Source organism: Anser anser, assembly GCF_964211835.1.
Source record: "Anser anser genome assembly, chromosome: 10".
NCBI lineage: Eukaryota > Metazoa > Chordata > Aves > Anseriformes > Anatidae > Anser > Anser anser.
In genome coordinates this window covers 19,960,896-19,987,720 of record NC_139730.1, presented here as the reverse complement: position 1 = coordinate 19,987,720, position 26,825 = coordinate 19,960,896, and the positions used below count along the sequence as shown (strand labels likewise).

Sequence of the window (26,825 nt, the reverse complement as noted above, 5' to 3'; positions counted from 1 at the left end):
CAGACAGCACGGAGTAGGAACTGCACAGTACGGGCTGCTCAGAGCGGCTGGATGCCAGCCCTGACGTTCGCCCACTCCCAGCTGCCCGGCCACCACTGGGCACTCACCTCCACCCCACGCTGCCCCCACGCACCCCTCCGAACCCAGACTGTGCTGCATTTCATTTATTTTCAAGTACGTTTGGTACGACCCCAGTGTCAATTTTTTTTTTTATTTCCCATCTCCTCCTAGCAAAGGCAATGCGAGGCATTTAAAAAGCTACAGCTAAGGCTCTCTGGCCCTTCCCCCAAAACAGCTAACTCCGAATAGGTTTTATTATCTCACTTTTCCAAAAGTGGGTTAAAGGTAGTTCTGGGTTTTAAGAGTAAGGCAGGAATTCAAGAAACTACTGTAAAGGAAATGAAACACAATGTAAACATTTGACTAACAGCTTCTCTTCTGGAATTAGAAACACCTAAGGATGCTTCAGTTAACTAACTCCATGTTGTACTCCACTTCAAAGAAAGCTGCCCTTGAACCTCCGAAATCCATGATTTTCTGGATGTTGTGTCCATACGCTACAAGCCCATAATTATATCTGAAGTCACACAGCTTACAAGCCTTACAACATTAAGGTTTTAAGTATAATTTTAGATATCAAGAGTCAAAATCATAAGCTGACCTACTCCTTTCAAGAAACAAGCCATTAGCTAGGTTTACTTAAATTTAAGCAAATGCAATGACCTGATGACGCACCTTATTTTAGGGATATTCCTCTACACATTTTTTTTTTCCTGCATTGAATCCTGTCTTAGTTCCTCATTGATCTTTGAGCCTGGAAAGCGTGACAGCCATTAAGAAAATTCTAGTATAGAAGTGCAACGCCTCATCTTACTTCTGCTGCCTTCTTTTGTTTTCCAGCGTATCGAGTTGAACCACTACCCAATTATCAAACAGTTCAGGTGGAGGCAAGAAACGGTAGCACAGGAGTTTTAAATTAGGATTGATGTAGACCCTGCTCTTGTTCAAAGAAAATAGACTAGAAGCTATACAAGTGCTGGATCTGCTTAGTTCTGCATAGAAGAATAGGAAAAATTCATCTGCTTTGGTGTTCTTACAACAGGTTATAATCAGAAAACATAACCACACAAAATCTTGCAAGTAAGGGGTGATTTCTAAAAAGCAAGACATGGCTACGTGGCAGCTGATGAAGCTCCTCCGGAGCCACACAAATCCATCAGTACCGTCAGTACCGCCAGCTCCCCTCAGCCTGCAGCGCTCCCTGCACCTCCGTGTCACCGCGTCCCTACTGCACACATCTCACAGCACTCAAAACTACTCTCAAGTCATTTTTTCAGCAAATGAAGTTATCAGAAAGACAGTGGGCTTAAAACTGGGCTGGACAAAAAGTACAATTCACAAAACGACTTTACCAAAACCTATTCAGGGTCAAACAGTTTAATGAGTAACAACATAAAAGCCAAGGGAAGAAAAGCAGTTACATTCATTTAAAACTCATTTTCTCTGCAATAATCTCAGAAACTAGTGCTCTGAGAGCACAAAATGCAGACTGGTAAACTGATCTGGGTGTTCCCATCTTGCTTCCTGCGCTTTGGCTGACATCCTATTTTGCCATCGCTGTACAGCTTACTGAGTCAGTTCTCTTCTTCCAACTGTAACTTGCTATTTTTACCTAGCAACATCAGTTTAACCTGCTTCTTTTGACTTTTTGGCAATCAACCAACCTCTAGGTCCTACATCTGTATTTTGATCAGAGAAACTAACTTTATTTTCGCTTAACTGGGCAAAGAAAAAGAACAAATGATGTAAGCTCAACTGTTTCTTCCTCCAGAAGGAAATCACAAATGGTGAAGCAGACTAACTGTTATGATTTCGTGGCCTGCATTTAATAGAAGAAAAGCAATACCTGAAGACAGGCAGCAAGTTTCAGACTCTTTTCAAATCCCAGTTCATTGAACGGGGAGAGATCATATATTATAAAATACAGCTGTTCCACCGTATCCTAACAAAGGCAGGAGAGCCCTGGAGTGTCAGCATAAAGCTGTAAGAGCTCTAATGCTGACTTTTTAAAGGATGTTTTAGATTTTAAATTCAAGCAGGGTGGAGAAACAACACAACACTTTTTGCTGATCCTTAGACTTAGCAGTCTACAGAATGGGTTACAAAAGATGCTACTTGTACTAACATGCTATAACCAGACAGGTAGTGAATGCAAAGAGGACTTCTGCCTCAGTTAATGCTCTTAATTAAACACAATTTTTGTTTTCCTTTATACTAAGACTTCCTAGATTGCCATTTGGCTAAACGTGAACTGCACAAAATCTTATAATGTAATGAAAAAACATGCATGCCAGGAGCAGACTGAATAATTTCTAAGTTTTCCATTTGCTCTCTTCTAGCTCTACTTTTTCCCTTGGTTAGCTGATCGCTGCCTACATTAGGTATTAGAACAAACTGCGTGACTTGATAAACCTACCACTGAGACAGACCCTTAAAAAAACTGACAAAGCAATAGGATTTCTATTCTGCTGCAGTTCAGCAGCTCTGAACTGTTTTTCAGATATCTTTGTTAGTTCACAAAAGGTAAACGATTAGAAAACATCTCTTTCAGCACAGGTACATGTCACTAAAAGTACAGAATAAATGCTCAGTAGACTGTACAGCTGTAATTGGGAAGGAAGGAAGGTTTTCTATACAGCCTTCACTCAACATCAACACTGATTTACCATGCTCATAAATATGCAGATACAAATTTTGCAAGATTATATGGAAAAGAAATTACTGAACTGATCCTGTTTTAAGCTCACACCCTACTTCACAGAAGGGAGCAAGGGACCTGTGGAGAGGAGACCTAGACGAGCTTCAGTCTCCACCAGCACAGCATGCAACCTCAGCCAGCCAAGGTGGTTTGGGAGTGGAAGGAGCCGGGGAGGGAGGCAGTACATCACCCTAGAACAGAAAACACAGCCTCCTTAAGCTTACAGAATGTGAACATTTTTTCCTAAGGTGTTTCCCAGAAAATGATTAAGTTTTTTAATGTTAAAGTACAGATTTTCCTACATCAGATTTCTAAATATACATTCAAGATTTTTTCAAACTTCCTTCACCACTCACTTCTGATGAAGGCAACCTTCTTGGAGGTACGAGCCAAACAGACTCTGGAGATGAGGACGATGATGGCTGATGAGGAGCTTCACTACCAGAACTCACCAATTCAAGAACCAACTGAGCAGCAGCAGCAGCGATACAGCCGAGGGCACACAGACCGAAGGCTTTCACTGACCTGCTCAGCTTTCTGCTAGCTGTAAATACCATTCTGCAGAGGCTCCATATCCGCAGCTTTCTTTTCAATGGAAGCCCAACATGAATTTACAATGAAAAAGCATGCGTACTTGGCCAGGCCTCACCTCTTTCTGAAGGCATAACATCCATATGACAGTTGCAGCAGTTGAGTACCGGGAGGTCTAATTCCATTTGAAAGCCAAGACTCCCCTCCCATTAAACAGGTTGACAGCAGTTCTGCATTAAATTCTGGCTGTGACTGCATTTTTATAATACATAAATAAAAATGGATGCCAGAAATTTTATCTGAGGCCTTAAACACAATACAGTTCAGGACTGCACACATAAGTTTTCTCTTCAATTTGTTTAACAATCAAGCTTGACTAAGACTCAACTATTTGCAGACCTGCAATATTTTATACAGAGATTGATCTAAAGATGTAAAACAGCAATTTGTGATAATAAATCACTCTTATGTTACTTGGAAAAAAAACACTGGACTGTTGTTTAAAAAAACCTACGGTAGGTATTTCAGTACTTACGATAGCTGCCAGAGCAGCCCTCTACTTAAACCACTACATGTTTGTATCTTGTGCTGCCCAGATTTCTGCTAAAATGTTGTTCTGCAGTTTACTGCTCCATATCTTTACAATATATGAAAGTATCTTTGAGAACAGCATTCATAGTCATGTAGACAGGCCAGAAACGCTTTTTTTTTTAAAAAAAAGATTCCTCACTAACACTAAAAATCATCTTTGAGATATTTCAGGCTTTAGTTCATCACCTTAGGTAATTACAGTTCTTAGAAACTTTGACAATATAATTTCAAGTGCTTTTGTGGTTATTTTACTGTTAATTCTAATAACATTTCTTTTCTGAGGAGGAATGTAAAGCGCCTTCAGCTCTCAAGATTTTGAGTGAATGATTCGGAAGAATCATTAAGGGGCTGAACAAACCTGAAGCGGGAGCACATAAAGCTCCTGATGGTGAATGCCATCTATGCAGTGTGCAAGTGTGTCTCACTGTCTCAAACACCTGGTATTACACAAGAGAAAAATGCCACAGACACCCAAGCTGGTATTTTTCTTCCCTATGGTCACTGCAAGAAAAGAACCGTTACAAAACATGACATTTGCTTCAGACTGTTGCCAGGCCTCTTAAAAATAAACCAGAGCAAATTCATGAAGTTCAACATGAAAGCAAAACACCCAACACTGACTCATTTTTGGGTGGACTCAACAGGGATGCCACAGCTGTGAGAAGCAGGGAAATCCCTCTGAAAGAAGAGCCATGTGACTTACAGGATCGCACGTTATGGAAAACCTTAACCAAGCTCTCAGCCTTCACAGCAATCCTGTTGTCAGAGCAGGGGGCATTTTGCAAGTTCCGAAGTGCCTGGCCTTGGAAATGATGTCACACTCCAAAAACTTTCACCGATCACTAGCCCCTCACCTGCACAAACTGTAAGGTGCCAACAAGCCCAACTGGGGAGCGGTTACAGCCATTTTCCTCAGACCAAAGTCTACTGACTTTGAACTCCCAGGGGAGCAGCAATATGTAAACCAGACACCCCTGCTACATCCTCCTTGCTTTTCCTCTCTTGAAACATTCCTTTTTTTTCAATGGGCAGAAAGATACAAGAATGCAGTTTCCAAGACTACTGAGGAACTGCTTGCACGTTGAAAATCTCCTTAAACTTATGCACCAGTATCTATTTCTAATAGATACTGTAATTTCTCAGTTTTACTGTGGTGTGCCTTAAAAAACAAACCAGTAAGCCAGAGGAGGACGTGGGACGAGGGAAGGGCAGTTATTCTGGGAAAAACCACTTATGACCTAGTCCACTTTTTTGGTAAAAGTAGTCTACTCTATTACAAGGCTATTAAAAAACTGACTGGGGCCTCCCATATGCACGATTAGTATGTCACTTCTTCAGGGGCAGGAATTCTTATCCTCACCTGGATCTAACACTTCTCCTAAACTTCTGGTATTATTACTAGCACCACGAATTTGATAAGAGTGCAAAAGAGGTGCTACCAGCAACTCACCAACGCCTCAGGAAGCTGTGCAGCAGCACCTTCTCTTAGGGGCCCCAACAGGAGACTTCAAATATTCTGTCGTCTGACAGGAACCTATAAAAACTACAACGCAGTGTCATGGATGAAAGAAGCACTGAAAACACCCACACTTGTGCTTGGTTCAGCTGATATCCCTGTCCCAGTTAACCCATCCAGAATATCTAGATATTAATTTGCCTTATTTTTTAAAATTCTAGGGGAAATGACAGTCTGTGCAGCTTTCCACAAGGCTTAAAAGATCCCGTGCCAGGAATTAAAAACTGTCGACTGCTCGGGCAGTAATGTACTTTTATTCCAGTCCAAACCATCACAATAGTCATTGCACATGCCTAGCCTTATTCCATCTGTGCAAGTACCAAATAGCTTGATGGATACAGGTTTTGTCCCTCTCTCAGGCAGTCTGAAGAATCACCAGGCGCCTGGCTGTGTGACAGCTATCTTGTTCCAGTTCAGATTTACTTCAAGATTTAAGAACACAAACCCCCTAATGAAACTGTGGAGCACTCAGATGTTGTTAGGCTTCCTGTGCACAAACACACACGCCTTGGAAAGTACCTTTTTGAAAACCGGACCCACTTGAGCACTGCAATTTAAGAAACACTTGTTTGCTTAAAAACTGCAAGCATCTGCTTTCCCTCTGCCCTTCATTCAGCCAGCCCGCAGTGCAGCTTGGAAGGCTCCCATAAACATCCCTGCCACCCGGCACCTCGTGGAGCAAAACAAGCTCCTGACAGCCCTAGACACGAGACACTCGCCTGAAGCGCTAAAATTAACACTACCAGAGCACGAACAACAGCGGTGTATTCACAACAGAGCTGTTCAAAACACTTCCCCCTCCTGGAGGGGGGCAGCGTGTTGAGACTGACCATGGCTGCCAGTGCGGCGTGGGCCCGGCGACAGCGGCCCCGCGGGCTCTGACCTCGAGTCACCCATCAGCCCTGGCCTCCGCACCGAGTTTATTGCTTGCACGTGTGTTTTGTAACAGCCTGTACCGCATATTCTTAGAACATACTTTCCAGAGAACCTCAGGGACAGGGCTCACCCTTCCACTCAGCACCACTCCCAACCCCCCAGCAGCAAGCAGGATCCCCCGGCTCCTCCAGACAATGCAGCGCCTGGGACAGCGGCCGGGGCTCCGACACTGACCAGGGGTCCGAGCTCTGCACTCGCACACTCTAAAATCAAGTGACCTGTGAGTCAAGATGCAGAGCAGGGAGTTACAAGGAAAACAAAACACTACGCTAAAAATAGCATGAACAAGAATCAAAGCTTTTATCCATTCCAGGCTCGAGGTCCTCCACGGGCTCTTCTGTATTTTGTGCAAAAACAACAGACATAAGCAACGAGACGAACAAATAAAACCAAGCTTAGCTCCTCCTCCATAACTTACAAATACGTGTAACCAAAAGTACCCAACAGGGGGAAAAAAATGTATTGAGTTTGAAAGCAACAGAAAATTTACAAAGTAAATATACAACACAACTTAAATCAGAAGATGTCAAAATGACTTTTTTTTTAAAAGGAGAAAATGCTCTAAAGCCATCTGCAGCTCAGAAACATCAGAAAGTCTTTATCTGCTACACACCGGCTACTAGCAGTTCAGGCATCAAAGATTTGCCCACTTGTCAAGTTCAATAGCCACAAGTTACTATGAATGCCAGAGCTGAGCATCGGACCAAAAAAGCCCCCCCCCAAACATCACAAAATCGAAGTACCTGGCAGCCATGTTCATTTTGCCAATCCTCTACATCACCAAAAAGGATTGTGCAGAGATCTTCTGATACAAATCCATAAGGAAAATAAGTTTCATTATTTTGAAGCATCCACATCACATAATTTTGTTGTATTATCTCTTCCTTTAAAGAGGAGATGAAAAGTGATGTATAGAAGATTATAATAAAAACATTTTAAGTTTTAAGAATATATGACTATTAGGAATATATGACTACATTGACTATTGCTTTTAACAGCAGGTTTTTGCAGTCATTTATCTTCAAGAACTGATATAAAACATAGTTGAGAGATTCTCAGCATCGAACGTTTTATTCTCATCAACTGAACTAGTGGCTAATCTTGAAAGGACCAGAACCTGACATAGGGATCCAGGCATAAAGCAACTCACCCTCTTCACCCCCAGAAAGAACGTGAAATTGAGTTCACTAGACTCTTCTTGCTGAGCTGACCATCCTGTGTGCGACCCTAGCAAATAGCATTTAGAGAGTAAAGCATGGGATCGCACTAGACACGTGCTTTCACATCTTTTGGATGGTCTCTGCACCCCTTCACATGCTTCTGGGAGCTCCTGCAATGCCAGGCGCAGGTCACTGCCCCAAACAGCCCCTTCCCCGATGTGCAAAAAGGGACCCCTGGCACCCTCTGGCTCCTGGCTGGGGAGCCACACTGCACCCACATCCTCAGTGTGTGCATTTTGACAGCTATGCCCCAAGTTTTCCTCAGAGATGAGTTTTTTCTAGTCCAGGCTGGGACGAAGCTATAAGCACTCCCTGCCAGTGCCGAGCTCGGGCTGGGCACAGCCAATGCCACCGCCCAGCAGCACCTCATTTGCCTGCTCTGGGCAGCACCCATTGCACCCACATTTCTCATGGAATCCATCACTGAAAACAAGCGTGCAAAAGACATAGAAGCATCCAGCCTTATGAAGAAGGTATGTATGGCTGGTGCCTAGCAGGAAAACATTTTCCTGTTGTATTTTTTGACTCTCAATACATCTTTTTGCATTCCTCTGCTGAATTTTTTTTCCCCATAACAAAAGACTTTTTTTTTTTTTAAACTTTTGCACCATCTTCCATGGCTTGCCATCATTCCTGTTGTCTCTCACTATTGCAGTTAACGTTTGCTTCCAATTAGCTTCCAACACTAATTTCCTTCACAGATGCGTTGGAGTTTCAAGACCATTAATTACTTGGACTTCACAAGTTACCCTACAATTGGGAAGCACACACATGGTGCAAAACAATGCCAAAACCCCAGTTTATCAGTATTATCCCTTGTTTCCCTACAACCCTCCCTGTTGGAAGCCCTTGATTCTGTGTGATAGTTGCATAAGGTCTGAGGTGAGGACAGTCTTTTTTTCCATGTTTGTACAATACATAGCAAAATACAGCCCTGGGAACTGAACGTGCCTCTTAATTTGTATCCCAGATAACAAATACTAACCACCAGGTAAGAATTCCGGGAATTTGCTTCCCTTCTCTTTGGAAGTAATATTATGTCTGAGGAGGCTGAAGAAGTCCCTGGTCCATTCAGGTAATCAAACACAGCAACATGATAATGCTCTCTGCAAATGCAGTTTGAGAACATACAGGGTAGGTACACTTGTCTATAAAGGACTGTCTTCACTCTATGGAGAAGAAGCCACTAGCACAATGTAAGATCTGCAGCCAAAAACGTACCTCACAAAAACAGCAACAGCTGAAGAAACTACTTATTTTTGAGAGCACTGATAAAAACAGGCTTACAACAGGTTGTTTATGCTTTATAAGAAGTGACTCACATGCAGGAATACTCACAGATTTTGTCTGTGGCTTTCCCCGGGGAACAAACTAAAACCTGCTTCAGAAGCACTTTTCTCCAGTAGTTTCAGTGCTGTGAAGTTTAGTCTACACAAATGCTCTTTCGGGAACCCTGCTCTAAAAAGAGATCTTGCACATTCTAGTTCTAATTTAACTTTGAAGTAGGAACAGGAACTGTAGAATGACTTTGCTATAGCACATAGGAAAGTTAACACTTGTTGTCCTTCTAGCATCCTGCTCAAAACAGCCAGAGGCCAGCACCTTTGCAAAAAGAGCACAGACAGAGGAAACCTGCAGCAGTATTTCTTCAGAATACTCTGTCTTTACCAATGCACAGCCGCTGTGGAACTTTTTTGTATCACCAAAGGGGCACAGAAGGTCCTACCTTGTCCAGTGGTCAGAGCTTCAAACCTGTCACCACCACCACCCCGTCCCTGCCTTGGATGCAAATGAAAAGCCACATCCATCCCATAAGCTACAGGTTCTACCTTGCTCCTCTGCACCACACCCACACCAAAGCCAGAGTCCCCTACCTCCTCCTCCTCCCTTTTCCCCTTGCGATGCCCTTCTTATAGCAATAGGTCATTTTCATATTAAGTTAAATGAGAAGGATTCAGATGGATCTGCTCAGATTATCACCTTCTGTATTTAAACTAATACTTTCACCGCCAGGCATTTTAAAGTATGCTGTACATTAGACATGTTTCAGAACAATCTTATAGGAACCAAAACACACAAGGTCTCTAGGAATTCATATCCACATTCTCTGAGTTTGTTTTCTCCTCCAGCTGGTCTGCTTTGCCGTTTAAAATTTATTTTAAAGTCATAAAACCAACAAGTCATCTTCAGTTCCATAAACTTTGCTAAAAATGGAAAAATGTGTTAGTTACCATGGGAACAGTGAGGAGTCGCTAGGTCAGGATGCAGAGAACTTCTCTTGTTCTGTTTGATCATTTGCATCAGAAGTTCAGCCATCTGTTATTAACTATTTAACAACAGCTGCACTTGTTATCTCTGGTGCCTGCTATTTAAGTTTGCAGAACCTATTGCCCCACCTTCAGCCCTTTTGTGAACTCCTAATTAACGTGAGTTTAATTCATCTGAGGGTTCAGTTTTGTTTTCTTCCAGGTAGGATGATCACTATTACTAGCCTTAGCTTGCTGGTCAATATTCTCCTTTCTCAGTAAGGGAAAGGCATACGCTTGTGCAGACACCCTCCTGGAAGTAGCAGCTTTATTGGTAGAGATGTCAGCCTGGAAAGAATTCTATCGGAGGGTAGATGTGGCTCTATCCCTCCCGTTTCAGCACGCCCCACTACATTACATTCCCCAGTTCCACAGCATCCCTCGATCTTCCATACCTCATCTCCTCCACACTGCAGAAGAAACTAGCTTTGTAAGTTTACATCAGAATACGAACAGTGTAGACTCAGCTATGTGTTACTACAAAAGAAATACTGCCTTGTATCCTCTAATGAAATCTGGAATATATTCATCTACCAGCTGCATACGCTAAGAAAGCAAAAACTTAGCTCTCATATTTGCAAGCTTGAAGTCTGTAGTTGAAATCTTTTCCCTTGACCTCACTATCTTCATTCAAATCCGTGTGACCTAAAATGAAGTACTGACTCTTTCTGAATCTAGTCCTAGGGCAGCTGGCCAGACTTGTTGCTCTTCACTCACCGTGCTCTCAAAAGAAAATTGGAGGCTACACACTGACAAAAAGGGAACAACATACAACTGTTTTTCTTTTACTGTTCCTAAAGCTACTTAACAGAAAGAAAAAAAAAAGAAATCAGTACTGCTAGGAACACATACCAGGCCTTCAGCAGGAAGTCCTTGTTTCAGTCATTTAACGAGAAAGTACTGTGCCACATATACCAAAGTGTTCTGTTTACAGGTACAAGGTACAGGTACAGCCAGCAAAGCTCAGACCCCCAAACTTAAAGTGAAGGAAAAAAAGTTTTAAAGTACTTACGTGGGAACAGAGAGAGAGAGCATTGCAAAGTATCAGAAGGCTAAATCACACATCCAAATAACAAGACAATATTTTCCAGTCTAGTCTTTCGCTCAGATGGCGGCACACCAACAACCTGATACCTGCACTAGCAATCTCAGTGAAGCAAGAACTGGTGCAAAGATGCCTTCGCAGATTCTACTGAGATGAGAGATTTGGTAGATGAACATACAGGTGCAAAGGACAGATCTAATACAATTGCAATGGCTTAGAGCACCATGTGATAGTGTATCACAAGAAAACAAGATTTCATTACTTCCGGTGCCGAAGATGATACAAATAAACAGGCTAGACTATCTTAAAAGGTTTCTCTTTGGCCATGTTCAGGAAAAGTATACGTTAAGAGATGCTCAACTTCCCAAGTGAAGGCTTTGTGAATTACACCCAGGGCAGCTTTCTGACCATCAAACCGCGTCTAACTCCAGAGATTTGGTTCAACTCCAAGAAGCTATCCAAACACTGATGGCACATCTAAGCCCAAGATAAATACAGCCACACTGAGGAGGAACTGTTAAGCACATTTTCTGTCTACATGTGAGCATGTGAGGCACTTACTAATGCTGTTGGGCTGCCTTTTTTTTTTCCAGAATACCTGAAAAACAAGAAAGTGAGAAACAAACCAAAAAGTGCAAATGCACTGTTAATAACAAAGTTTTAAAAGAATATTCACAAGGAGAAGAGATAGAAACACTCAAGAATTCAAGAATTTTATTTTAATGGACAACACATGAAACAGTAGATACGTAGTATGTGGGTTAAGCAGGAGCTGATACTCTTGGAACTTTATTACAACCACCACGTCAGATAGAAATCACACCTACAAGCTGGAAATTTTTGCAGCACTGCTGCTAGAACAGAACTAACTATCCAGTTACTTTAAAAAAACAAAAAAAGCATAGGTCTTGTTAGGAAGTATCCTCAGGTGAGGAAATGTAGATTATGAATCCCATTATTTTATCCAAAATAAAGACAAAACAAAAACCCCATGTAAAATCTGACCTGTAGAACTGTAGTTTGTTTCTGCATTCATCTTCCCTTTAAGCTTTCTTACTTCATCTCTCAAAACTCTTTGATGTTACAACCTGTTCATCGCCATCTAAGCGGTGGGTAATTTATCTTGTGGAACTCTGTCAGAACATGTTTGACCACCCAAAATCCTCCTCCTAGCTAGTGAGGCTATGTTCAGCTTCAGGAGGTTTCTTTCAGTATTTGCAGTCCAGATTATTTAGAGCATGGAGTGGAGGAAAAGAAGTAAGGCTAGCAGACCAAAGGCAGAGAGTATACTTCTTCATCAGAAACGCAAGGATCTCAGAAAGAACAGAGATGAAATTGATGATGAAGTAGCATGAAGCTCCTCAGGTAATTTTTCCAATGCTATTAACCTTCACCTACAAGGCCTGCCCTTAAGTGGTTAAACAGTAACCTGCAAAAGTAAAAAAGTTACAAAAGAGACAATACATACTTCTCATTGAAAAAGGTCTGGGAGAATGGCCAGGCCCACAGAATTGTTTTAAACTTTATTTAGAGGGATACATGAGAACATTACAACTCTCAAGCTGTGCAAGAGACTGCTCATTTTAAAACGGACATCAGAGCCTAATACTGAATTTTGAACGTGTAAAAAGAGATTGTTTTGATAGTTTTAGAATAGAGCTGTCTCTCACGGCACAATTTGGCTAGTAACAAGTAAGCCACGTTGTTAGGCCTTAACAGTTTTCTCATAGCCAAAATTTAAAGTCTTAACAGAGTCTCATAAGTTTGTCTCCCCCTCTCCTAATACGAGGTCATTTGCTGCACAGGTGCAAGGTAGCAGATGTTAAATTAACACATTTAAAGCTTAATATATGCAATAATAATGACGTTTCACTGTCCTCTCAAAAGTTCTTTACTACTCCTTCAAGCAGATGGAAAGAAGTATTCCCATGCAAGCCACGGGGGCACACTGTGGGGTCCCCCCTCGCCCCATAGCAGGAGGGGAGCACCTCAAGTCAGAGGGGCGGCTGACCTACACGAGAGCTCCGGTACCTCGGAGGAACAGAAGCCAGCCCTACATGCTGGATGAAACGCACGTAGCCAGTCTGAACAACATTTGCATTAGTAGAGGATGTGTTTGCAATAAAAAGGAATAGGTAATGCTTAGTTCAGCGCTGAATTCAGTGTGTTATTTAATTAGCTTCACAGACAGCACAGAGGTGAGCCGTCAGTAATCAGCTAACTAAAAATACGCGGTTTTGGCTGCCCCCAAAGCTGACATTTCTGCATCAGCTTCATTTGCCCCAAGACAAACGAGCGGTGGCAGCGGACCGGTAACACTTCTGTGCGGTGTTCCCAGCAGAAAACAAAACTCGCCGAGTTTCCTCCCGCGGGAGGAGGAGGAAGGAAGCCCGACCTCCACAGACGACGCCGGTAAGGTTGGGGGGCTGCGGGGCAGAGGCGCTGGACCGCCCGCGGCCGGGACGAGGCGAGCTCGGCCCGGCGGCGCCACGAAGGGCTGCGGGCAGCCCCGGCGCTGCGCTGCCCGGCTCCCGGAGCCCCGGCCCGGCCCCCCCGCAGCCCGACCGGCCGGCGCCGCGCCCGCGGGGCCAGCTGCTAGGCTGCCCCTTCCCCTGCCGGCCGCGCGGCGAGGCTGCAAAGCAAGAGACGGCTCGCGGCGCCGCGGCCCCCCGCCGCCCCGCACCCACCTGCGCCGCGCAGCCCTTTGTCCCCGCCGCACACCATCCCGGCAGCGCCCGTGCCCGGCGGCCGCCGCGGGGGCGCGCAGCGGGGCGCGCGGCCGGCAGGCAGAGTAGGGGCGCGCATAGCAACAGCGGCCCGCGCCCATTGGCCCCGCCGCCGCCTGCCCCCGCCCCCGGGCACGGCGGGAGGGGCGGGGCGGGGCCGGGACGCGGCGGGGGGGGGCGCGGGGACGGCGCTGGGGGCAGCCTGACGGGAGGGCGCCCCCGGCCCTGAGGCGCCGCCTCCCGCCTCGCCCCGGGGAGCCGGGCTCCACAACCGCCTCAGGTTCACCGCGGCGATCCAGAGCGGGGAGAAAGGGCCGCTCGCCTCGCGCCGAGGTCCCCCGCTGCGCTGCCCGCGCAGCACACGGCCTCTGCGGGACTCAGGCAGGCACTCCGTCCCGCGAAGGCTGCCTCTGAGCAGTTGGGCTATTTAAAGATCGCAGATACAGATAACGCCTTACAGAAAGCTATATGCAAAACATCCAGCTTCGTTAGTCACTGACATTCAAGCTTCCTGTATATTTTGTTTGCTTTCCAAGTATTTTTATTTCATGGAACATTTACTTCTGCAAAAACACAGTAGTTTACACAGTTGCCTAAAAAAGCAGCCTCGAGTTTCCTCACTCAAGCACCCCCCTGGCCTTTCCGAAAAGCACTCGGCCCCTTTCTGTGAAACTGTTACCCACGAGGTACAGGAGGAATAGGACGGCTAAGAGGAGTGTTTATCGCACCGGTAAACCCAGCACGAGCACGAGTTTGGCTAGCAGGAGGCAGGAGCCACAACCCTGAGTCGGTTCCCAGGTGGGACAGGCAGAGGCAGCACCACCGAGGGTCCTTTCCACACCTGGTGCTCTGCAGGTGCAATAAAAGCAGGACAGCACATTGGCACAACAGCTTTTAGGTTTGCTGTCCTAAGCCAGCTGTTGACAGGCAGAGCTGAGCTCTGCACACGTTGGTGGAAGAACACCCCAGAAATGACTGCATCTAGCCTAATAAAACACCGATAGTGACTGAATTTAAGAGAACACTGCAATACACACAGATATGCACAGGACTTTATCCTAAGCTGCGCATTACACCATCAGAAAGCGTCTGCACTTAGAATTCTAATAATACCCTTGCAGCTTTAATACCGTGCAAAGTGACTGGTAATAAGCAAGATAAAGGGACTGTATGTTAACACCCCTTCCGTCACAAACAGGACAGCACCTATAAAACTGAAAACGATGGGGCCTTGACAAGAATTTGATTCCAACACAGGCTTCAGGAATAAGCAGCCCTACACATTTCCCAAAGCAGAAAATCCCAGCCAAGTGCGGTTCATCTCTGCATCAACTCAACTACGTATCAATTAAGAGGCACTTACCAGCAGACATAATTGGCACTAGCCCTACGTTAGGAAAGACACCCAGCCTCAACCTTCGGAGGGCCGTGCCAAAACACAGGATGTCCATTAACAAGGCATTTGAGAAAAACAGCCCAGCTGGGCCTCCAGCCCCGCCGTCCTCAGGAAGAGCAACGTGAACACATGACCCCGAGCACAAGTGACTTCAGGGCACCTTGTGTTTACTCAGCCCAGTTGCAGAGACAGCACAAGCTAAAAACAAAAGCACACTTCTAACAACATGTCCTTTGTTTTAAACAATCGCTTGGGATTAAATTATTCATCTGCAGAACACAAAAAAGTATCTTTTAAAGCAAGAGCCAGAGAGGAGGCAGTCTGCAGAAGCCCTGAGGACCCCGGGACCTTCCCCAGTGCAGCATGAGGCACAGCAGGCGCCACCTCACACACCCCATGCCAACCTCCCCTCCGCTGCTCCACACTGCCAGCAGCTGGTAAAAGCCACCACAAGTTTCTGCTTCGTTCATGTAATTCTGGAAACGCACAGCTTTTCCAGTTTGCTTTATTAGCAGCTGGGTGTTAGCCCCCTCTTTACAGCCACATGCAACCCTTGGGTAAGGCCTCTCAGCCAGCTGCTCTTCTGCCTTCCTCTTCTCCCTCTGCCACTCTCCAGTTCACCACCATCATCACTCCCCAGCTTTTTCATCCAATGTCTGTCCACAGTTCCTCTCCTTGAGGGAAACAGCGAAATTCACTGGCATAAAGCTGTTGTTGAGGAGGTAACATTAAGCAGAGGGCCCCATTTCTCCTCCTCCCACCCCCAAGATATTCTATTTCTCACAACAAAGCAGAGGTCGGTTCTGGATGCTTACCACACATGCTAAGGGGCTGACAAGATGCTCCATCCACAATTTTAATTTATGTATGTTCTCACTTTTTCTGATGTTTATAAAGTCAAATTTCATAGGTGAGAAAGGTTACATATTGTTTACAGAGCATCTAGGGAAGCTGAAAGAAGATGCTAACAGTTTCACCATGATTTTAAAAGGAAAAAGTATCAATGCATAGCATAAAGCTGCTCAAAACTTCAAACTGGAAGCTTAACTGAGGACGAATAGAGCTAGTTTATAAAAAACACAGCCAAAACAGAAATCTGAAGGCCATTATATATTCTGGGATGGGATGAAAGAACGTAAGATGCGTTTCAAGCATCACCACTTAACCTTTTCTAATTGACTCAAAATATTTTCTCACAGAAACTCTTGTAAAGTCAGTGCGACTATGTGTAGGAAATGACCAAAGGCAGTACAAAAACAGCCAATTTTAATGAACTTCACTCCATGTAAGATGAGGCAGGTGTGTATTCGAGTAGTTTTACTCTGAATGCATTCAACTTTTTTCCCTTCACCTTCCTCAGCCTTCCAGCCCCTCACACGAAAATGGACTTACCCTTCGCATGCTCTTTTAAAAATGAATCTCCACTGGAGAACTTTTCTAGTATTATCAACTATTCCTCCTGCCTCCGCTTCATAAACTGGCTACTTGTTTTCGCTCATTCACTTTTTAACAGCATGAACATGACTAAAACGGGTCTTCCACACCTTCCTTGCATTAGTGTGGTGTAAGCAGCTACCGGCCTGAACACCTGACAAGGAGTACTGCTAGTAGGGTAGTTTTCGTAACTGTCAGTATCCAGCCCTTTTCCCCACTCCTAGTTCTCCAGATACTTTGTTTCTCACAGCCTCTTCATGGCAAACAAAGTGTCTCTGCCCATTTGAATGGCTTACTATTCAAAGGACGAAGCTGAGTTTCCATCTCAAAGCAAAGCAAAACAAAGCCATGCTTCATTAAAAGGCATCCGAAGTGGGAAGCTTGGCATAGCAAATTCGCATAAAGAGTCTTGTTTAAAAAAATTTACAGAAAAGATTTGCTTTTGAGCAGTATAAGAGTCGATACTGATCCCCCTTTGACCTAACCATGCACTCCCAGTTCATGCTGGTCCTGACAACTTTGCTCTAGTCAGTTCCTACCAGTAGGAAATTCCCCCTCTACTCCACATCGCTGGAATATTTATTAAAGCTCTTCTCTTCCTGATCCATCAGTCCTCTCTTTCCCCCAAGTCAAGCTACTTGATAAGAATTAAAAGCCGAACTAAAAGCTGTGATTAACAAGGGCAAGCAAACAGGAGGCATCAACCCAACGTATCAAAAAGTCACTATGCTAACACAGAAGTTATGTCCTCAGTGACTAGTCACCACAAACATTTACTCAAGTGTTTTTCTTAACCACCCTCTGCCCCTCCAAATCTGCAGACAAAGCTTTCTACCAAGCTTGCTGGCCTGCTTGAAAGTGCAAATTTTAATCATGGTTGCACTTGGGCTAGTGCCATGGCAGGGAACCAAGAGCAATACCTGGTTGGGGAGAAGGGCTTCCATACTCTGAAGAAGAGCATGCTGACCATGACAGCTCTTCTTGCATCTCTCCTCCTCTTTCTCCTGACCCTCAGAAGAAGTCCCCACACTGGCACACCACACCACCACCTCCCCCGGTGGTACTGACCATGCTGTGGGTATAAGCTAACACTCACCATCTTCAATTCTTCATTGAAGTCCTCTTTCTCCTCTTGCTGTACCTAATGACAAGATGATACTTGCACAGCGCCCTGAGAAAGAAGCTTAATTTATTGCAGCATAGGGAACTGTGAAACATGCCCTAGAAATCTTGAAGACTCATCAGTGGGCAAAAGGAATCCCTGCATGCACAGCACCTGTAATAGGTTAAACTAGTACAAGCAGTCACCCGTGTCTCACTAAGGAATTTCACAATCTACAATAGACCTACTTACCCACCTGATTCCCAGAAATCCCAATGGAAAAAGTCACCAACTTCACAGGATGCACAACAGAAAACTGAGGACATGGCACACATGCAACCAGAGAGGCCTTATTTCGGAAAGTTCTCTTTACTTCAGAATACATTTTTATTATACCTCAGAAAGAAATCTGTGGCTGTGCACTTACAGTTATATCCATCCCACCCTGCAAGGAACAAAGTCATACTTAATATGTTTGGGAAGTCTTTTAGAGAAACGCATCGATCACAAATAGGCGACTGGGTACTACCTGCTTGGATAGAGAGAGCGGATGTCCTAGCAAAACGAAAAATGGTCAAGTCAAAATAAACTGTGGGAAGCTGAAGAACTCCCCTTATTGCTCTTTAAAGAAAGAAAGATGTCCAGAAGACTTCCCAGTACGACTACTTTGTTCACTTCTATTTATAATAATGATTCTTGCATTCAGAAGAGACACGGAAGTTTCATTTTTAGTGCATGTACGTTGAGTGCTTCATTCCTCGTGTGCTCATTTGCCTCCACTGATTCTTTCACAGCCCTCCCATCCCTGCAAGTTATCCCTGACAAAGTACTATCCCATTACATCTTTTGAGACAACAAAACCTAGTAATCCCACTCCAGATACCAACTTTAAACAGTTTTGGTCCAAAAGCTGACATTAAAAGGTAAAGTAGCAATCATCAGTGAAAAGAACTAGTTGTTCTTTCTTACGTGGGCCTGACATCTGAATACAAGTGAGCTAAGTAAAAACACTTTGATTTGGTCACAGTAACACTGCAACGTTAAAAAAACAGCTTGAGAATTATCAAGGCTACTGTAGAACTTAATTATATGCTTATGAACAGCCTTTAAAAACAATTAAAAGTTGCTCTTCTGATCTTGGCACAGAGTTACACTTGCAGATCAACTGTACACAGCCTAGGCTGTGCACTTACAGCCATACCCATCCCAACCTGAAAAGGACGAGCAGAAAAAGGACTATGGAATGAACGCAAAGTCTTCCAAAGTCCAACTGTATTTGCATTCACCTAGGCATATAGACGTGCTGAATTGCCTATTAATACATGAAGTTTTGTGCTCAGTGGTACAAAGGTGACTGTGCAATTGTACACGCACTCCTAATGCATTTTAAACTTAAGAACAAGCTTCTGCCTAAACATTAAATACAAATGACCTGCAAAGACTGAACAATTAACTACCACCTTCAAAGACAATGAAATGAAACACCTTTAAAAAAATCTAAAAACCAGTTTGTACGTATCACATCAGGATGGAGAATGTATTAAAGCTGTCACTACAGATAAACTACAAGACCTTATTGACTAAAAGAACAGCTGGTAATTGTTGGACTGGTATCTTAAACTTGTTGCTGACAGAACAAACCCTATGGCTATTCCACCACCATTTACCAGTTGCTATTAGAAGTTTGTCAAAATAACAAAAAAATATTCTGTAAAGAGTGAAGTAGAGCAAGTTCTTTCAACAGATGTTATATAGCCGGTTTGTTCCCTTCAGTTAACGTTTTCACAGAAGATTTCTAATTTTAATAAGCAGAATTTCATTTGGCAACAAACTCACATCTCTCATGAGAATTTGTATTTATAAATGTTAGCTTATTTTTAAAAACATTTAGAAGCTGGCAGACCTCGGATCCAATAATAGTTTCAACACTGCCCATAACAACTAAAATCCCATCTAATATGTTTCAGCCCAAGCATCTCATCTGGCAAGCCGAAGTTTCTCACTTCAGCAAGTGAAAAATACAGTCAGAAAGGTCAGTTATATAGCCCAAGCCTTGGCATAGCCACAAGACCCAAAATACCCCTGTAAATGCTTCTCAGTGTCAGTTTCATCAACAGGAGCCCCTCCAAAAGTGGCTAGTAGGGACAAAACCAGGCAACCACCACCACCAAAATAGCTTTTTACTAGTACGGTTTGTTTTTCCTGAGGGACAAAGAACAACCACTATTGAACACCGATAACAGCTCTCTTCCGACACAAGAGCTGGTCCTACAACGAAGACTTGCCTCACTATTGATATCTAGGCACACATTGCACAACAGGGAGAAAAACCTTAACATAAACAGGTATTTTAAATCAAAACTTAAGGTTTTCTGATTCTGCAAATGAGTACCACTAGATTTATTTTTGAAAGAAAAAAGATGAGCACCTAAAAGCTAAGAATTCCCCTACTTTTTTTTTTAAGCGGAAATTTAATAGAAGAGCATATATTCCTATTTCCTGGGAGCAAGGACAGAGTAATACTGAAAATAATCTAGACTCTACCCTCAACTAAAAGGGAAAAAAAAAAAAAGGCTTACATTCCTGTTCACTCATCCTCTTTCACTGTGCCTGCACATTGTGCTATTAGGACAAATCTGCTCCCCCCAAAGATTAGGTGTAGATGGCTTCATGCCGTACAAAGGGAATCTGAGTGTAATATCCTGACCACCTGCCAGCATGGTTTATTTGTTTTATCCTAAATAGTTTTAGTCTCTTTTAAAGAATACGCTGTTTTCATTTGAAAGTAATCTACATAGGAAAAGCAGGCACATACCCACCCTTTCCTGCCCTTGGCTGCTAGCCCCCCTCTCTTCGCGCATCTTTTCATGTTCGAGAAGTGCTGGAGCACAGTAGGGTATTTTTGCCAGAAACGCTTCCTCCTGGGCCAGGAAGCGGCGTCACCTCCAGCTCATTATCACACAACCTGCACTTACCTGTGGCAGCCAAGCCAGGAGCATTGCTGAAACACTTTTGGGGTGACAGCTCGGCTGAGCAGGAAGTACCTCATTTCCAGTTTATTACTTTGTTTACTGTCTGCAACCTTCTACCACCAAAAAAAGTTAAGTGCTTTGTGATGTTTCCCTGAGAAGATATTATAAAATTAAAGTGTCTGTATCGCAGTGCAATACGGAACACTAAAATACCACTCATCCCTTTTCAAGAGGTATTTTCACTTCTGGATCCACATAGTCCACAACACATCTTTGCAAAGAAGTTTTTCACAAATTTTTCCATGGAAGAGTTAATACAGGCTATAAAACTAAGTTTTTTGGTTTTTTCTTTTAAAACTAGGACCTTACCTGACCTCCTAACTTAAAGTAACTCCACAACCCCTTGCTCACTTCCTTCAAGAACACACGCCCGCCCCATTCTTCCTCATAAGAATTTGAAGAAGAGCATTCAAATCAACTTTTCAGCTTCATCAGTTTCCCCTCCAGCTTTCCTTGCAGATACACCCAGAACTCCTTCAGGTGTGTTTCCAAAATGAGGCAGCAACCAGCACGCTGCTTAACCGAAGAGCTAGCTCTTTCCATACCACAGCACCCAACGAGGTGCAAGAAAGTCTCTTAACCCAGTTACTGCAAACAGACCCAGAGGCATATATCTGAGTTTGACTTGCAAAGAAGGAAGGAGAGGAGAAGAGGCAATCTTCAGACTGATTGTTCCTCTCTTGTAGGCAGAAAGCCATTTCCTTAAATCAGGATAGTCTCAAGGAGGGAACTGATGCTTCAGAATGTAAAACAACTGCTTTTTGCTTGATTTGTAAGTGAGAACGGAATAGTCTCTACACAGACAAAACGTATCAGAGGAAGAAATAAAGCAAGGTAATAAAAAGTAAGAAAAGACTAGAATAAGGTGATAAAAACTAGCCATAACGAATTCAAAGACAAACAAGCCTGTCTTCCTCCTTTAACTGATCATTCATGCAGGGCTGGGGGCGGTGGGGGGAAGGAAGAAGCAGCATCTCGGAGCCATTTAGACCATAGTAAGACTTTTGATGTTGTGTAACATTCCCACAGTAAAAATATCACTACACTGTCGATTCATCTAAACCACAAGATTTTCTCCAGTTGTGCACCAAGTGTACTCCAAGGGTACAAAACAAGCCATCCGAGTTTGGCAGTACGCTATCGCCCTGACATTGTGCAATGTTTTCATTAACTCCGATGGTGAAACAGTGTGTTTATACAGTTTATGAACAAAGCTCAACGGGAAGAGTCTGTGAGCACTCTGCTGTGAATTCTAGTTCTGTCTTCCAAACTCAGTAAGCTGGTGAAGCGATCTGAAGTAATTAGAGTCAAGTTCAATAGAAGCAACAGCAAAGCTTTGTACTTGAGAAAGGAAACAGAGCTCCAAACACGCGACATGAAGCAGCTGACCAGGCAGCTGTACGGCACAACTAAATTGTGATGGTATCACAAATCAAAGCGAGGTAAGCTGATACGTTCTTACTGCAGAAAGACAAAAACCAAAACGGAACCTTACTCCAAAAGCACTGGAAGAAAGAGAAAGTTCCTTCTTTTCACTGGCACTGGTGAAGCCTCAGCTCAAGCAATGCGACTGCCATATTTTAAGATGCTTCGACACTTCCCTTTAGGAATGCCACTGTAGGAAAGGCAGAGCCAAGCAGCCAGCAGTAGCTTGCTTACTGCATCGCCCAGACCCAGAATAGAGGGATTTACATGGACGTGCCCACAGCAGCCACTGCCCTTGCACACCGACACCCCACCTGACGGATGGCCACAGGACATGCCCTGCACCTGTGTGGCAAAGGAAGAAATCAGCTTTGAAAGCGCAAGTAAGAACACGACCACGTCTCTTCCTGACTCACAAAACTGCTCCACGGGTTTGCCTTACAACACCCCACTTCCTCCACACTGCTCTCAAATATTGCACGTTTTTATCTGTAATTTTCAAACTTTCCTTGTTATAAAGAGAGGTAGTAAGTTTACCTTTGGGCCAGATTTCTTTGCTTAACAAAAATTTCCCTTTTTCTTTATTTTTTCCTCACGCCTCTCACCTCCTTTAGCTGAAATATTCTAAAACATTTCTCCCCCGTTAGAGATGTGGTTGCAAAATTAGGTTTCCCCTTTCCTCCATTGTACCACCCATCTCTGCTGGTGACAACCAGAATCTTACTGGTATAGTAAGGATAAACAATAGCATCTCCCAACACATCTGGGCATTACAATCTTAAGTATAGTTTTAAGAGTAATTCTAATTACAAGAGCCATGCACCTCAGCTGCAAGCGAATTCTGATATAATTGTGCAAATGAAAAAAAAATCAATTTCAAGTCTTTTCAGGTCTGTTTCTGTTTCCCATGCCGTGTGGATCTGCAGTCCTCTCAGGGCTTGAAGGCCTGCAGGAAAGCAAAGACTGGCGAGCTGAGTGCTCCCCTCTGCCCTCCGCTATTAATTCGCCACGACTGGAAGCAGGTGACTGCACACTTGACTGCTTGTATCCTGGGGTGCAGCTGCTATGCAGAAAGCAGCACACGTAAACATTTGCATGATTCGTGCCTCTGCGGGCCGCATGTGGCATTTAGGCAGTACTTTCACAACCCCCTTTGTGCATGGTATTACTCTATTACATTAGCACACAGTTAAGCTGGAGGCATTTACTAAAACAGCTGGAGATACTCGCCAATGTTTGCCAAGATCAATGATTTACTTTCAGATTTTTGCTAGTTATCTTAAAAGAATTAAGACATTACTTCCGTTACATTTCACACTCTTTGCCATAGAGGTTTTATAATGGATAGGACTCTCAATTAATTAACCACTAGCTTCTGGGGGAGGGGGAGCAAAAACTAGCAACTTGCTTTCTTAATAATTTTGGTTCCCTCCACATGAGATTAGTTTAAAAAGGCATCTGATCAATTATTACACAGCAGCTAAAGATGTTTTCATTGTTCTAATATTTTCTGCCTAAAGATCAACGAATAGAATAGACAAAGGTCATACAGAGGTTTTAGATTGCTACAGCAGAATATTTTAAAGCTGCAAATATTGACTTGGGTTTTATCTGATGTGGAAGTTTTCCTCCATCTTGACAATATGTAGTTTTCAAACTTCAGTTTCTAATATTAAAACCTAAAGAGATTATAAAAACAACCTGTTTTGATGCAGTCAACTGTGAAGTTTTAAGCAATTAAGAAACAGTAACAGCAAAGAAGAAAGCCTATTTCAACCCCCCAGTATTTAAATCACATTAAATTTATGCATACGTTTACAAATCAACCCTGTACGATGTATGTGCTATTGTCACAGCACATAATCGTTACAGCACATACATCCATAAAATCCACCTAAGAGTGGTCAATTGTGTAGTGTGTCTGTTAGCAAACGTGTCATTAAGAAACCTAATTAAGATGGGTATGTCATGTAAGTGTTAGCGTTTAACAGATGGCTATCTAAGCTATATTAAAGTGTTTCTCAAAACACCAGAGTGATTATAACACAAAATTAATGTGTTTTTAAAACTGAAAGCAACCAGGTAAACAATAGAATCATCAAAACTTTAAGAAACCCAAATATCTAAGCAAGGATTTATTTTAATTAATGCTCACAATTACACAATATGCCCAAATAATAAGATTTGCCTTTTTTAAATAATCTTGCTTTAACTAACAGGAATCAATAATCACTGCTCACGTGGTTCAAAATAGAAGTCATGACATATTTTCAACCCTAGGGGCATCAGCAGCTGTTGCTACGCTGCAAAAGAGCTGAAGTGTTATAAACATATACGTAGACAAGCGACTTTATTTTTCTGCAAAACCAGATGCCAGTAAGCAAGACAATAACAGCAACCAAATGACCATGAAAAAAGAGTATTTTAGCACGCTTGTTCTGATGCATCTCCTTCATAACCAGAACAAAAACCATTGTCGGATTGAAAAACAAACACACGAGATATAAGATGTAAATTATTTTCAGGGCGTTTTGCAGCGACACTGACGTTTTTGTCCAGGTTTTGACACTGCCTATAGATGCCCGATTTGCCTTTGACCGGCTCTTGCTCCAGCACTGCAGTTCTGTGCTACCTGGCTGGCTATATTTGACATACAAACTGCACCACTGCCAGAGAGAAAGGGGTTTGCTACGGTGTTTTGTCTCGTTTTCATCAAAACAAGGCAGGGTAAAAAACGAAGGACGAGCAGGACAGCGTTAATTATCTTCAGAACCTACCTTCGCAATATCACACTCCCATTAGCACTTCCCGAGTTGAACCCGAGCGGCTGCGTTCTCTCCCATCCCCCCGGACGACACGGGAGGGGACGAGGAAATTGAGCAATAACACAAGAACAGCACAGCGAGCTACTTCACGGACAAACGCACGAAATTAAATCTCAGTAACTCGTTTACCTCTTTCGGGCTTCATTTTCTCTGCTTCTCCAGAGCTCGGAGACGAGCTGGAACGATTTGCTCGCTGTCCTGGCGAAGACCCGCTGACTGCCTCGAGCCAGCGATATTTTGGGGGTAAAAACACCCAAACGCGGCCGGGCGCGCCGCCGGGGCTGCCGAGACGGCGCGGCTAGCAGCCGGGCCCCCCGGCTCGCATCGCTGCGGGCAGAGCCCAGCCGAGCCGAGCCGAGCCCGCCTCCCCGCGCCTCGCCAGGGTGTCCTCCCGTGACACGGCGGCGGGGCGGCTCTATTTATAACCTGCCGGGGACGAGCCCCACGACAACAAGCCCCGGCTCACCCCCGGCCGGCCGCGCCTCTGAGTCACGGCGCCGCGGGCGCTGCCGGCCGGGCGCTGCCCCCCTCCGGCCGCTCCGAGGCCCCGGCCCCGCTCCCGGCCCCTCAGCGGCCGGCGGCTGATGGCGGGGCGCTGCGCGGCGCCTCCATCCCCGGTCCCGCCGCCGCCACCCGCCCCCGCCTGCGCCTCAGCCGCGGCCCTGGCCCTGCCTCCGCCTCCTCGCCGCCGCCTGCCTGACTGACGGGCGGGCGGACCGCCGGGCTACCGCCCTCCTCCTCCTCCGCCTCCTCCGCCTCCTCCCCGCCGCCGCGGCGCGGGGCACGCACATCCCGGCACGCACATCCCCGCCCGCCGGGCCCCGCAGCCCGCAGGGGGAGCGCAGGGGCAGCGCCGCCCTCCCGCGGGGCGCCGCCGAGCCCCGGGCCGGGCCGGGCCGGGCCGAGCCCGCCGCCCGCCTCACGTGCCCCGCGGCAGCCAATCCGCTGCCCTCACTTCCGCCCGCCGCCGCCGAGCTCGGTTGCCATGGCGACGCGGTGCCGGCCGCGGCCTGCCCGTGGGCGCGCTGCCCGCCCGGGGTGGCGGCAGGCCTGGCGGCCGGGGCGGCCCCGCACTCACCGGCCCCGCGGACGCTCCCTTCCGCCGCTGTCGCCGGCCATTGCCCGGTGCCCCTGCAGGAGACGTGTGGCTGCGCCCCGGCACTGTGTATTTCCACACAGGAGCGTGCCCGCCGCTGCAGGCACGCGTATATATACACGTACATAGGGGTACATACACAGAGGTGTGAAGTGCCCCACCCGCTGGGCCCCGGGCCGCCCTGCCCGCCCCCAGCTCGCTCAGCCCTGCCAGAGGAGCTGTGAAGGAGGGGTGGCCTTGGTCGTGTCCTCCGCCCTGGCACCAGTAGCTGCCACGCTTTGTAGCTGCTTCACGCTCACTTCACACCGATAACCATGCTGGGTAGGAAGACGATGAAGCCAGCCGTGCTGCGGTTACACAACCGCGTTAATCCAGCAGAAATTCAAGTTTCCCCAAAAGGGATGGGCAGGCTCCATCCTTCGTTTCGAGGCCTGTGGGACTGCACGGCAAAGCACGTAAGGAACCTGCTCTGCTGAGAGCAAACCTCCCCGTGGCCATCAGTACTTTCCGCTCCACGAGCCGGCTCCGGCAGAACCCACGGGCAAATTGCTAATGCTAGGACAGGCACTTGACAACACCATCCGTTCAGGTGTGCCAGGGTCCGTGTATATGCTTAGGATAAGCACAGCCACCTTCCTCTCACAGACAGATGATCAGCCACTGACACTGCAAAGCATGTACGAATTCATTACAACTCCATTCTATGCTATTTGCCTTACGTAAACCATGCCTATTTCCCTCTCTCATTTATCAGATGTACAGCTTTATACTGGGCAGGTGCTTCAGGCAATAAACTGTCCAGTAAACACCTCTCTGTTCAGCCATACCCCCGAATACGTAGGCCAGTAAGAGTATCACATGCAGTGCTTTGATATTACACTCACAA

General features: G+C 45.2%; 1 protein-coding gene across 4 annotated transcripts in view; it reads right to left on the bottom strand.

Moving 5' to 3' along the window:
* ATOSA (atos homolog A) overlaps positions 1-26,074 on the bottom strand; it is a 47,356-nt gene extending 21,282 nt beyond the window's left edge. The window contains exon 1 of one of the 4 annotated variants that reach the window (XM_083850036.1): positions 25,922-26,074. In XM_083850036.1, coding sequence (XP_083706162.1) covers positions 25,922-26,066 — 145 coding nt within the window. In that variant the 5' untranslated portion in view covers positions 26,067-26,074. Of the gene's footprint in view, positions 1-2,836; positions 3,121-13,590; positions 13,740-24,972; positions 25,720-25,921 lie in introns of those variants that run through there. The other 3 variants (XM_083850039.1, XM_083850037.1, XM_083850038.1) reach the window with 3 other exon arrangements.
* Positions 26,075-26,825: the final 751 nt, after the last annotated feature.